The sequence below is a fragment of the Eschrichtius robustus genome, chromosome 11 (assembly GCF_028021215.1).
Source record: "Eschrichtius robustus isolate mEscRob2 chromosome 11, mEscRob2.pri, whole genome shotgun sequence".
NCBI classification, from domain to species: domain Eukaryota; kingdom Metazoa; phylum Chordata; class Mammalia; order Artiodactyla; family Eschrichtiidae; genus Eschrichtius; species Eschrichtius robustus.
This window is the reverse complement of record NC_090834.1, coordinates 58,293,343-58,305,988: the sequence shown is the minus strand read 5'-3', so window position 1 is coordinate 58,305,988 and position 12,646 is coordinate 58,293,343. Positions and strand designations below refer to the sequence as shown.

The window sequence follows — 12,646 nt, the reverse complement described above, 5'->3', positions numbered from 1 at the left end:
TGAATGGATTAAATGCCCCAACCAAAAGACATAGACTGGCTGAATGGATACAAAAACAAGACCCATATATATGCTGTCTACAAGAGACCCACTTTAGACCTAGGGACACATACAGACTGAAAGTGAGGGGATGGAAAAAGATATTCCATGCAAATGGAAATCAAAAGAAAGCTGGAGTAGCTATACTCATATCAGATAAAATAGACTTTAAAATAAAGAATGTTATAAGAGACAAGGAAGGACACTACATAATGATCCAGGGATCAATCCAAGAAGAAGATATAACAATTATAAATATATATGCACCCAACATAGGAGCACCTCAATACATAAGGCAACTGCTAACAGCTATAAAAGAGGAAATCGACAGTAACACAATAATAGTGGGGGACTTTAACACTTCACTTACACCAATGGACAGATCATCCAAAATGAAAATAAATAAGGAAACAGAAGCTTTAAATGACACAATAGACCAGATAGATTTAATTGATATATATAGGACATTCCATCCAAAAACAGCAGATTACACTTTCTTCTCAAGTGCGCACGGAACATTCTCCAGGATAGATCACATCTTGGGTCACAAATCAAGCCTCAGTAAATTTAAGAAAATTGAAATCATATCAAGCATCTTTTCTGACCACAACGCTATGAGATTAGAAATGAATTACAGGGAAAAAAACGTAAAAAGGACAAACACATGGAGGCTAAACAATACGTTACTAAATAACCAAGAGATCACTGAAGAAATCAAAGAGGAAATAAAAAACTACCTAGAGACAAATGACAATGAAAACACGACGACCCAAAACCTATGGGATGCAGCAAAAGCGGTTCTAAGAGGGAAGTTTATAGCTATACAAGCCTACCTAAAGAAACAAGAAAAATCTCAAACAATCTAACCTTACACCTAAAGAAACTAGAGAAAGAAGAACAAACAAAACCCAAAGTTAGCAGAAGGAAAGAAATCATAAAGATCAGAGCAGAAATAAATGAAATAGAAACAAAGAAAACAATAGCAAAGATCAATAAAACTAAAAGTTGGTTCTTTGAGAAGATAAACAAAATTGATAAGCCATTAGCCAGACTCATCAAGAAAAAGAGGGAGAGGATTCAAATCAATAAAATCAGAAATGAAAAAGGAGAAGTTACAACAGACACCGCAGAAATACAAAGCATCCTAAGAGACTACTACAAGCAACTTTATGCCAATAAAATGGACAACCTGGAAGAAATGGACAAATTCTTAGAAAGGTATAACCTTCCAAGACTGAATCAGGAAGAAATAGAAAATATGAACAGACCAATCACAAGTAATGAAATTGAAACTGTGATTAAAAATCTTCCAACAAACAAAAGTCCAGGACCAGATGGCTTCACAGGTGAATTCTATCAAACATTTAGAGAAGAGCTAACACCCATCCTTCTCAAACTCTTCCAAAAAATTGCAGAGGAAGGAACACTCCCAAACTCATTCTATGAGGCCACCATCACCCTGATACCAAAACCAGACAAAGACACTACAAAAAAAGAAAATTACAGACCAATATCACTGATGAATATAGATGCAAAAATCCTCAACAAAATACTAGCAAACAGAATCTAACAACACATTAAGAGATTGCTGCCCAGGCCAACGCCTCAATGTTAGCCTGGAGAGACTCTATGCAGAGGACCTAACAAACCCATGCCTCCACCCCTGACCCACACAAACTGTGAGATGATAAATTTGTGTTGCATTGAGCTGCTAAATTTGTGGTAATTTTTTCTATAGCAATAAAAAACTAATACATACGGTAATAGAATCTATCCAAAATGAAGCAAAGAAATTAAATAGGCTAAAAATAAACATGAACAGAGTTTCAGTCACTTATAGGATAAAATGAAACTGTCTAACATCTATGTAATTGGAATCCCAGAAAGAAGGTAGAGGTAAAAAAATTTTGAAAAATAAAGACTGAAAATTTATCCAGTTTGATAAAAATTATACTGTGACTGATCTAAGTAGCTCAAAAAACTCCAAGCAGGATGGACACACACACACACAAACACACTCACTCACTCACTTATATACACACTCATATACAACAAGATAAACTATTATCAAATTACTGAAAACCAGTAATAAGAGAAACAATCTTAAAAAGCAGCCATAGAAAAAGGACATATTACAAGTAAAGGAACAATGATTTTTTTTTTTTAAATGGAAGATCTTTTTGGAAGACTTTTCATAAGAAACTATATGAGACAGAAGACAAAGGATCAACTTCTTTAAAGGTCTGAAAAATATATCCTAAAGCTAGAGAGGTGATAAAGCATTCCAGTGGCAGCAGTAGGTGCAGCAGTACATGCCCATCTTGGAGATGGTCATGGTGCAAGATGTGACACTATGCTTAGTGTTCAAGGCTCTATTCTCCCCAAACTGAATGGATCTGGACTGTGCTTTTGGCTTCTTTCCAGTTTTCCCTGTTCCTTGCCTGATTCCAAACTTGGCCCACCCCTTCTAGGTATCTCTTGGAGGTACTCAAACAGCCTTTTCATGCATTTACTTAGTTCAGGCAAAATTGGTTTCTCTAATTGGGCAACTAAAAAAATCTTAAAAACAGGAAAAATTCTAAATTTATTTCCTACTTACCTTACTTTCTTATCATCATTCAATACAGTTGGAAGTTGGGGTCAAGTTAACTGAGTACTTTTCCAAGGCATTATAGCCTTGTCTTTTATCCCAATTTAAACAGCTCTTTGAGCTTTCCTTTAAAATTTCTCTCCCGTTCATGCTTTCCTCAACATTCCCATATTCTTTTCATTTCTTCACTGGATTACTGTTGTGGGCTAAATTGTGTGTCCCACATTCATATGTTGAGGTCATAACCTCCAGTACCTCAAAATCTGACTGTATATGGAAACTGGGCCTTTAAAGAGGTGATTAAAACGAGGCTATTGGGGTTGGCCCTGATCCAGTCTGACTAGAGTAGAGAAAATTTGGACACACAGAGAGACACGGGGCAGGGGTGGGTAGAGGTGTGTGCACAAATTAAAGGCTGTGTCAGGACACAGAAGAAAGTGGCTATCTGCTAGCCAAGGAGAGAGGTCTCAGTAAAAACCAAACGTGCTGACACAATGATCTTGCACCTCTAGCCTCCAGAACTGTGCGAAAATCAATTTCTGTGTTTTAGCCACCCAGTCCATGGTATTTTGTTATGGCAGCCCTAGTTTACTAATAAAACTACTAAAAATCATAAGGGAGCTGGAACATAGCCTTCAGACTTCTTAACAGCCAGCAGAGTGATCTAAAAATCCATGTAACTCAGCGTTATTTGAGATCTCTCTGTCCCTTAAGAGATTTCAGTGAGCTTGGTTTAAACCTTCAGTTTCACAGAATGAAAGTCCATTTCCTTTCATTTAATTTATTCAAATTCCTGAACTTATTTTTTCATGGTCCCTTTGGATCCATCGCTGCAACTCTAAGTAATGTATGAGTTTAACCCTCTGCCAGCTGGTACATGGCATCTCATGATCTTCACCATTGTCCACAAGAAATTAAATTAATTCATGATTTTGTGACTGTATCAACTTTACTTAAGGCTCCAAGAGCTATGGGAGGAAACTGTATCTTGTACTGCACAGTCCTCTGCTTCCTAACTGGTTTTCCCTTTGACATTGCACTGGCTTCCCAAACCAGTAACTCACTGTGTGATTATACCCACAACCACCTGAATAATAAACTCTAGTTTCCATTCCCTTACTGGACCTATCTCACTTAGCCTCTGAGTTATTCTGCTGAATATTAAGTTATTCTGCTATTCCATCCTTTTACTCAGAAGTCTACACAAGCTCCCTTGTTTGAAATTCATTTGCCATCTCCTGATTGCTTATATGCAGAGCCTAGACTCTATTCCAGCATTCCCCCTCCCCAGTTTTCCCCCTCCACCTTCCAATATACATCACCCACAACTGAAGCCACATAAAGCACATTCAGCCCTGATAAACATGGCACCTTCTCTGTCCTGGACCTAGGTGCCTAGCCTAATGGTATCAATTGCTATGCCTTTGCCTGCTTCGTCACTGCTCTCTGTGGGCCAGAACCTCTGTTCTCTTGTGTCACCCTACATAGACGGCTTTCAGTTACTTCAGTCTCTCTCACAGTGCCTGGCACAAAGTAGGTACTCAATAACTATGTGATGAATGAATATATCAACAAGTGAACAAAAAATACCCGTGTTCAAAATCTTCCAAGGAGTCTCATTGTTTAGAGGATAAAGTCCAAAAAGAATCCTGATGCCAAGGGCCCTCCAGAATCTGTGCCCAGCCTCTTTGTCCCAACTTCTCACTGGTCCCCACTCTTTCAACTCTTGTCGAAAACATTAAAGGCAGGCCCTGTATCCTGTGGGCAATGGGTAGGAATTAAGAGAGTGGGCTAGGCCTCTGAGTTACCTGTGTGAATGCCGGTGCTCTTGAGTAGTTTTTCTTTTTGGCTCTCTCTCCACCTGGAAGGAAGCAGACTATCCATGAGCCTCATAGACCTCTTCCAAAATAGGCCATAATTCAAGGCAGTGGCCAGAAAAGAACATTATCCAGTCAAATTCTACCTTAAGCAAAGGGTTTGTAGTTTCCCCCTTTAAAGGAGAACTCAAATGAGGAAATGATGGGCATGATGAGGTCTAAACAACCATGGTCTCTTCTAGCTAAAATTCTTCTACCAGATGTCCCCTCTCCCACCCTGAACCTTGCAATCTTGAAGCATTTTCCCTCAAGAATTCTCAAATGTTATTTTCTTGGACAGATAAAAAGACTATGGTCTGGAAAGGGGCAGTGATTTTCCCAGGGTCACCCAGAAACTAAGGGCAAAGCCAGGACTAAAACCCAGGCTTTCCAGAGTGTGAACTTGCTCTTTACACAGCACTCTGCATGTCCAATTTTGTGCAAGGTGGGAAGGTGGAGACAATTGTTCTGAACAACCTTCAACCCCTGTCCTCTCCCAACTGATCCACACCAAAACAGTAGTAACAGGCTTTGATTAAGCTTTAGTGAGAGTCCTTATTCTTAGAACATGGTCTCATTTTGAGGAGGTAGAAGGGGTGTGAGGAGCTGCAAGCAGCATGAGAAGAAATGGGAGGTTCAGATGATAAAACCCTGTCTCCCTGAGAATTCGCCATATAGAATTATGGGGAAAATATAACTGTTTTTTCTCAAATTTCCGTAAGGACCATTTATATTTTTATTTTGGGAAAAAATCATTTAAAATTACAAATATATGCTTACCAATGAAAATAAAATATGGCAACAATGAAAACTGCAGAAACACAATCCATGAGAATCCACATGAACTTATAGTAACTTGGTGTCTGCAAAACAGAAAATAGTTAAAGGATTTACAGCTAGAAGGGATTTTAGATCATGTAGGGCAGATCCCTTGCTTGGCTGCCAGGGACGGAGAGAGGGCAGACCAGGCAGAGGAACCTTAATTGATGGGGTTGGTCTCAAACACAGAGAGTACCTGCTGCTATCCTAACAATACCCACTTACATGTGCCAAAGGCGCTACAAAGGATAAAGTACTTCACACACTTCTCCCTGGACCCTCAAGATAGGTGTTTGAGGGAGTCCCAGAGCAAGTCTATTCTGGACCCAGGACTACAGCCCAAGTTTCTTGACTTCCAGTGCTCTATGTTTTCATGGCATGGCTTCCCAAACCTGGCTGTGCATCCAAATCTACCCAAACAGCTTTTAGTAATACAGGTTCCTGGGCCTCACTACAGACGCAGGAATTAGAATTTCTGTATTTTTAACAAGCTTCCCAGGAACAAGTAACCAGTCTGTGAACCAGCATTTAGGAATCCTTCTTCTAAATCATCATGCTTCAGATAAATATGTTGAAATTATAATTCTTAACTAACATGCCAACTTCTCCAGTCTCCTTGCCTGAATCACCCATTTCACAGAGCGCCATCATCTAGGTTCTCTTGTATGAGTTTTTCATTTCACTAGTTTACTCATCCCTTTCCACCTTCATTGTCCCCCTTCTAGTATTACTTGATGGTACTGGGGCTATCATTTTTATTTTTTCTTATGCCATTTCCACCCTATCCCAAGGTCTTTCCTTGGACTGATTAACAAAGATAATAATAGTAACAACAATAACATGAACTATCATAATGATGAGAACAACTAACATTAATGAGAATTTACAGGAGTTAAGGAAGCATTCCAAGCACTTCAAAGGCATTTTCACAGCTAATCCTCACAACAGCTCTACTAGGCATGTATATTAGAAGCTCTTAACCAACTTCCAGTAAACTGAGGCTCTTAATCCTCTCTGGGAACCTGACTGACCGGTGCTTTGGCCTGCTTCAGGATGCCCACCAAGTGAGCTGTACTGTCACCAAGAATCTGTTGTTCTTACTACCCAAATGGCTTAGAACAGCTGTACCAGTTGTTAAAATTGTGCAGTGTAATTCAGTGTTATTTAAATCTGTAAAATCTGAGTTAAAAAGTATGTCATTTTAAACGAAACTAAGTCGATGCTTTGAAAAACTTGATGAAGAAAGAAAAGGTCATTAAAAATTAAACTGCTTTTGATTTAGGTATGAGAGAAACACTAAGAGATGAGGGAAGGATTATAAAAAACTGGGTGGCTTCCTCCTTCCCGTCATTTCTCCAAATGACTTCATGTTCTTTTTTTTTAATTTTAAAAAATATTTATTTATGTATCTTGGCTGCGCCAGGTCTTAGTTGAGGCATACAGGATCTTTTAGTTTCAGCATGCAGGATCTTTCTGTTGTGGCATGCAGACCTCTTAGTTGTGGCATGCAGACTTAGTTGCAGCATGCAGGCTTTTTGGTTGTGGCATGCGGGAATTTTTAGTTGCAGCATGCGGGTTTCTTAGCTGTGGCATGCAGACTTCTTAGTTACAGCATGCGGGCTCTTAGTTGTGGCATGTGGGCTTCTTAGTTGTGGCATGTGGGTTCTTAGCTGCGGCATGCGGACTTCTTAGTTGTGGCATGTAGACTTCTTAGTTGCTGCATGCAGGCTTCTTAGTTGTGACATGCAGATTTCTTAGTTGCGGCATGCAGGATCTTTTAGTTGCTTCTTAGTTGCAACATGTGAACTCTTAGTTGAGGCATGCATGCGGGATCTAGTTCCCTGACCAGGGATCGAGCCCAGGCCCCCTGCATTGGGAGCGCAGAGTCTTACCCTCTGGACCACCAGGGAAGTCTCTCAAGTTCTTGTTGTGCTTTAAGGAAACAAAACTTAGAAATCATAGATGGTTCATTGGGAAGTATACATAAGCAAGAGAATACAGAATTCAATTAGCTGAAATACACTCAAAGGAAAGACGTCAAAAAGTGAATGAATAGTTTAAATTAAAATGTGTGAGGTATGTATGTGGTAGATTGTTTATAAAAACGACCAAAATATTCCTCCCAAAATGCAGGTCTATATGCGACTTTGCTCTTCCTCTCCATCAAAAGGTAAAGTCTGTTTCTTCCCTGCCCCACCTTAAATCTGGACTTGACCATGTGATTTTCTTTGGCCAATGGAACATTAGCAAACATCACACTGGGAGATCCTAGAAAAGGTATGTGCATTGGGACTTCACCTCTCTTGCTGCTGAGAACCCAATGCCACCAGGTGAACATGCACAAGCTGGATTCCTTGGATGACTGACCAAACGAAGAGAGACCACAGTCATCTCAGGTAAGACCACAGACATATGAATGGGGCTATCCTACCACTTAGTCCAGCCAAACTGGCTGAGTACAGAGAAACCACTCAGCCATCATAGAGAATGTGACAAATATTTGTTTGTTTTAAGCCACTATTAGGTACATTTTTTTTAATGTAGTAAAAAGCTAATAGACTGTATATCATTTATTTCATGACTCTCCATTTAAAATTTTTCAATTAACAGACTACTAAGCAGACAGGATTATTTTGGATAAAATTGCTTCTATTGTAGTATTCTTTTAACATCTTTATTGGAGTATAATTGCTTTACAATGGTGTGTTAGTTTCTGCTGTATAACAAAGTGAATCAGCTATACAAATACATATGTCTTCTCTCTTGCAGCTCCCTCCCACCCTCCCTATCCCACTCCTCTAGGTGGTCACAAAATTCCAAGCTGATCCCTCTGTGCTGTGTGGCTGCTTCCTACTAGCCACCTATTTGAGATTTGGTAGCGTGTATATGTCCATGCCACCCTCTCACTTCGTCCCAGCTTACCCTTCCCCCTCCCAGTGTCCTCAAGTCCATTCTCTACATCCAAATTTTTCTTCCTGTCCTGCCCTTAGGTTCTTCAGAACCTTTTTTTTCTTTTTCTTTTTACATTCCATATATATGTGTTAGCATACAGTATTTGTTTTTCTCTTTCTGACTTACTTCACTCTGTATGACAGACTCTAGGTCCATCCACCTCACTACAAGTAACTCAATTTCATTTCTTTTTATGGCTGAGTAATATTCCATTGTACATATGTGCCACATCTTCTTTATGCATTCATCTGTTGATGGACACTTAGGTTGCTTCCATGTCTTGGCTATTGTATATACAGCTGCAATGAACATTGTGGTACATGACTCTTTTTGAATTACAGTTTTCTCAGGGTATATGTCCAGTAGTGGAATTGCTGGGTCGTACGGTAGTTCTATTTTTAGTTTTTTAAGGAACCTCCATACTGTTCTCCATAGTGGCTGTATCAATTTACATTCCCACCAACAGTGCAAGAGGGTTCCCTTTTCTCCACACCCTCTCTAGCATTTATTATTTGTTGATTTTCTGATGATGGCCATTCTGACCAGTGTGAGGTGATACCTCATTGTAGTTTTGATTTCCATTTCTCTAATGATTAGTGATGTTGAGAATCCTTTCATGTGTTTCTTGGCCATCTGTATATCTTCTTTGGAGAAATGTCTATTTAGGTCTTCTGCCCATTTTTGGATTGGGTTGTTTGTTGTTTTAATATTGAGCTGCATCAGTTGCTTATAAATTTTGGAGATTAATCCTTTGTCAGTTGCTTCATTTGCAAATATTTCTCCCATTCTGAGGGTTGTCTTTTTGTCTTGTTCATTCTTTCCTTTGCTGTGCAAAAGCTTTTAAGTTTCATTAGGTCCCATTATTTATTTTTATTTTTTATTTTATCTCCATTTCTCTAGGAGGTGGGTCAAAAAGGATCTTGCTGTGATTTACGTCATAGAGTGTTCTGCCTATGTTTTCCTCTAAGAGTTTGATAGTGTCTGGCCTTATATTTAGGTCTTTAATCCATTTTGAGTTTATTTTTGTGTATGGTGCTAGGGAGTGTTCTAATTTCATTCTTTTACATGTAGCTGTCCAGTTTTCCCAGCACCACTTATTGAAGGGGCTGTCTTTTCTCCATTGTATATTGTGGCCTCCTTTGTCAAAGATAAGGTGACCATATGTGCATGGGATTAGCTCTGGGCTTCCTATCCTGTTCCATTGATCTATATTTCTGTGTTTGTGCCAGTACCATACTGTCTTGATTACTGTAGCTTTGTAGAATAGTCTGAAGTATGGGAGTCTGATTCCTCCAGCTCCGTTTTTCTTTCTCAAGTTGCTTTGGCTATTCGGTGTCTTTTGTGTTTCCATAAAAATTATGAAATTTTTTGTTCTACTTCTGTGAAAAATGCCATTGGTAGTTTGATAGGGATTGCATTGAATCTGTAGATTGCTTTCGGTAGTATAGTCATTTTCACAGTGTTGATTCTTCCAATCCAACAACATGGTATATCTCTCCATCTGTTTGTATCATCTTTAATTTCTTTCATCAGTGTCTTATAGTTTTCTGCATACAGGTCTTTTGTCTCCTTAGGTAGGTTTATTCCTAGGCATTTTATTCTTTTTCTTGCAATGGTAAATGGGAGTGTTTCCGTAAATTCCCTGTCAGATTTTTCATCATTAGCGTACAGGAATGCAAGAGATATCTGTGCATTAATTTTGTATCCTGCTACTTTACCAAAATCATTGATTAGCTCTAGTAATTTTCTGGTAGCATCTTTAGGATTCTCTATGTATAGTATCATGTCATCTACAAATAGTGATGTATTTACTTCTTCTTTTCTGATTTGGATTCCTTTTTTTTCTTTTTCTTCTCTGATTGCCATGGCTAAAACTTCCAAAACAATGTTGAATAAGAGTGGTGAGAGTGGACAACCTTGTCTTGTTCCTGATCTTAGAGGAAATGTTTTCAGTTTTTCACCACTGAGAACAATGTTGTTGTTTTTTTTCCACACACACACAGTGTATTTTATTTTTACAAGAGATAAATAGACTGACACGAAGCATTGTACATGGATGACCACAACAAAAGCAACAATGATTGCAATTACCAAACCTGAAACACACTCATACTATGTCATAATGTTGACATTCAGTCCAGTAATCCTCCACTGTAACAGCTCCTTTACTTTGCAGTGAAAATTGATTTGTATATTCTTTGCCTCTGAGTCCTTGTGGGACTTTTTTTTTTAAATTCAGACAGAAAGTCACAAAAATTATACTCATCCTCATCAGTTCACTCAGTCCCATGTAATTAAATTTTTTTTTCATCTTGATCTTTTGTTAGCACTTTTTTGAGTTCATCAGTTTTTCATTAGAGTTCTGAAAATGTTTATTCATTCAGTTCAGCAGTAGTCAGTTACCAGAAACCTGTACTTGTCAGAGTCTTTTCCATGAATTTCTTGAAGATGAAACCCTTTAATAGGAACATATTTGCAAAAGCATCAGAGTACACCCAGAACTGTCTGTAAATGACAAAAGACTTAAAAATGACCACAGTTAAAGATTTGATGAAAGTTCATAATAATGCAGTTGACAAGAAAATTAGTCATTTCTGAGATATACATTTTAAAGTAATAACTAGGATTATTACTTATAACATTATACCAGAACATACAAGATTTTTAGAAATTTCATGTAATGTCTGAAACATTTATATTAACATATTTCCATACATATTTCCATACAAATACAAGATTTTTAGAAATTTCATGTAATGTCTGAAACATTTACATTAACATATTTCCATACAAATAACCCAATGAAACTTTAGTATTAGTTGTTTTGTTTGCTTGTTGTTTTATACGGCAGGTTCTTATTAGGCATCAATTTTATACACATCAGTGTATAAATGTCAATCCCAATCGCCCAATTCAGCACACCACCATCCCCACCCCACCGCAGTTTTCCCCCCTTGGTGTCCATATGTCCATTCTCTACATCTGTGTCTCAACTTCTGCCCTGCAAACCGGCTCATCTGTACCATTTTTCTAGGTTCCACATACATGCATTAATATACGATATTTGTTTTTCTCTTTCTGACTTACTTCACTCTGTATGACAGTCTCTAGATCCATCCACTCCTCAACAAATGACTCAATTTCGTTCCTTTTTATGGCTGAGTAATATTCCATTGTATATATGTACCACAACTTCTTTATCCATTCGTCTGTTGATGGGCATTTAGGTTGCTTCCATGACCTGGCTATTGTAAATAGTGCTGCAATGAACATTCGGGTGCATGTGTCTTTTTGAATTACGGTTTTCTCTGGGTATATGCTCAGTAGTGGGATTGCTGGGTCATATGGTAATTCTATTTTTAGTTTTTTAAGGAACCTCCATATTCTCCATAGTGGCTGTATCAATTTACATTCCCACCAACAGTGCAAGAGGGTTCCCTTTTCTCCACACCCTCTCCAGCATTTGTTGTTTGTTGATTTTCTGATGATGCCCATTCTAACAGGAGTGAGGTGATACCTCATTGTAGTTTTGATTTGCATTTCTCTAATAATTAGTGATGTAGAGCATCTTTTCATGTGCTTCGTGGCCGTCTGTATGTCTTCTTTGGAGAAATGTCTATTTAGGTCTTCTGCCCATTTTTGGATTGGGGTGTTTGTTTCTTTAATATTGAGCTGAATGAGCTGTTTATATATTTTGGAGATTAATCCTTTGTCCGTTGATTCGTTTGCAAATATTTTCTCCCATTCTGAGGGTTGTCTTTTCGTCTTGTTTATGGTTTCCTTTGCTGTGCAAAAGCTTTGAAGTTTCATTAGGTCCCATTTGTTTATTTTTGTTTTTATTTCCATTACTCTAGGAGGTGGATCAAAAAAGATCTTGCTGTGATTTATGTCAAAGAGTGTTCTTCCTATGTTTTCCTCTAAGAGTTTGATAGTGTCCAGTCTTATATTTAGGTCTCTAATCCATTTTGAGTTTATTTTTGTGTATGGTGTTAGGGAGTATTCTAATTTCATTCTTTTACATGTAGCTGTCCAGTTTTCCCAGCACCACTTATTGAAGAGACTGTCTTTTCTCCATTGTATATCTTTGCCTCCTTTGTCATAGATTAGTTGACCATAGGTGCGTGGGTTAATCTCTGGGCTTTCTATCTTGTTCCATTGATCTATGTTTCTGTTTTTGTGCCAGTACCATATTGTCTTGATTACTGTAGCTTTGTAGTATAGTCTGAAGTCAGGGAGTCTGATTCCTCCAGCTCCATTTTTTTGCCTCAAGACTGCTTTGGCTATTCGGGGTCTTTTGTGCCTCCATACAAATTTTAAGATGATTTGTTCTAGCTCCGTAAAAAATGCCATTGGGAATTTGATAGGGATTGCATTGAATCTGTAGATTGCT

The 12,646-nt window shown here is 38.2% G+C and overlaps 1 protein-coding gene across 1 annotated transcript in view; it reads right to left on the bottom strand.

Moving 5' to 3' along the window:
- Positions 1 to 12,646, bottom strand: part of GDPD4 (glycerophosphodiester phosphodiesterase domain containing 4) — a 157,080-nt gene that overhangs the window by 15,971 nt on the left and 128,463 nt on the right. Inside the window, exons 15-16 of the mRNA XM_068556078.1 lie at positions 5,266 to 5,348; positions 4,438 to 4,490 (exon numbers count right to left, since the gene is read on the bottom strand). Of these exons, the coding sequence (XP_068412179.1) occupies positions 4,438 to 4,490; positions 5,266 to 5,348 (136 nt within the window). The remainder of the gene's footprint in view (positions 1 to 4,437; positions 4,491 to 5,265; positions 5,349 to 12,646) is intronic.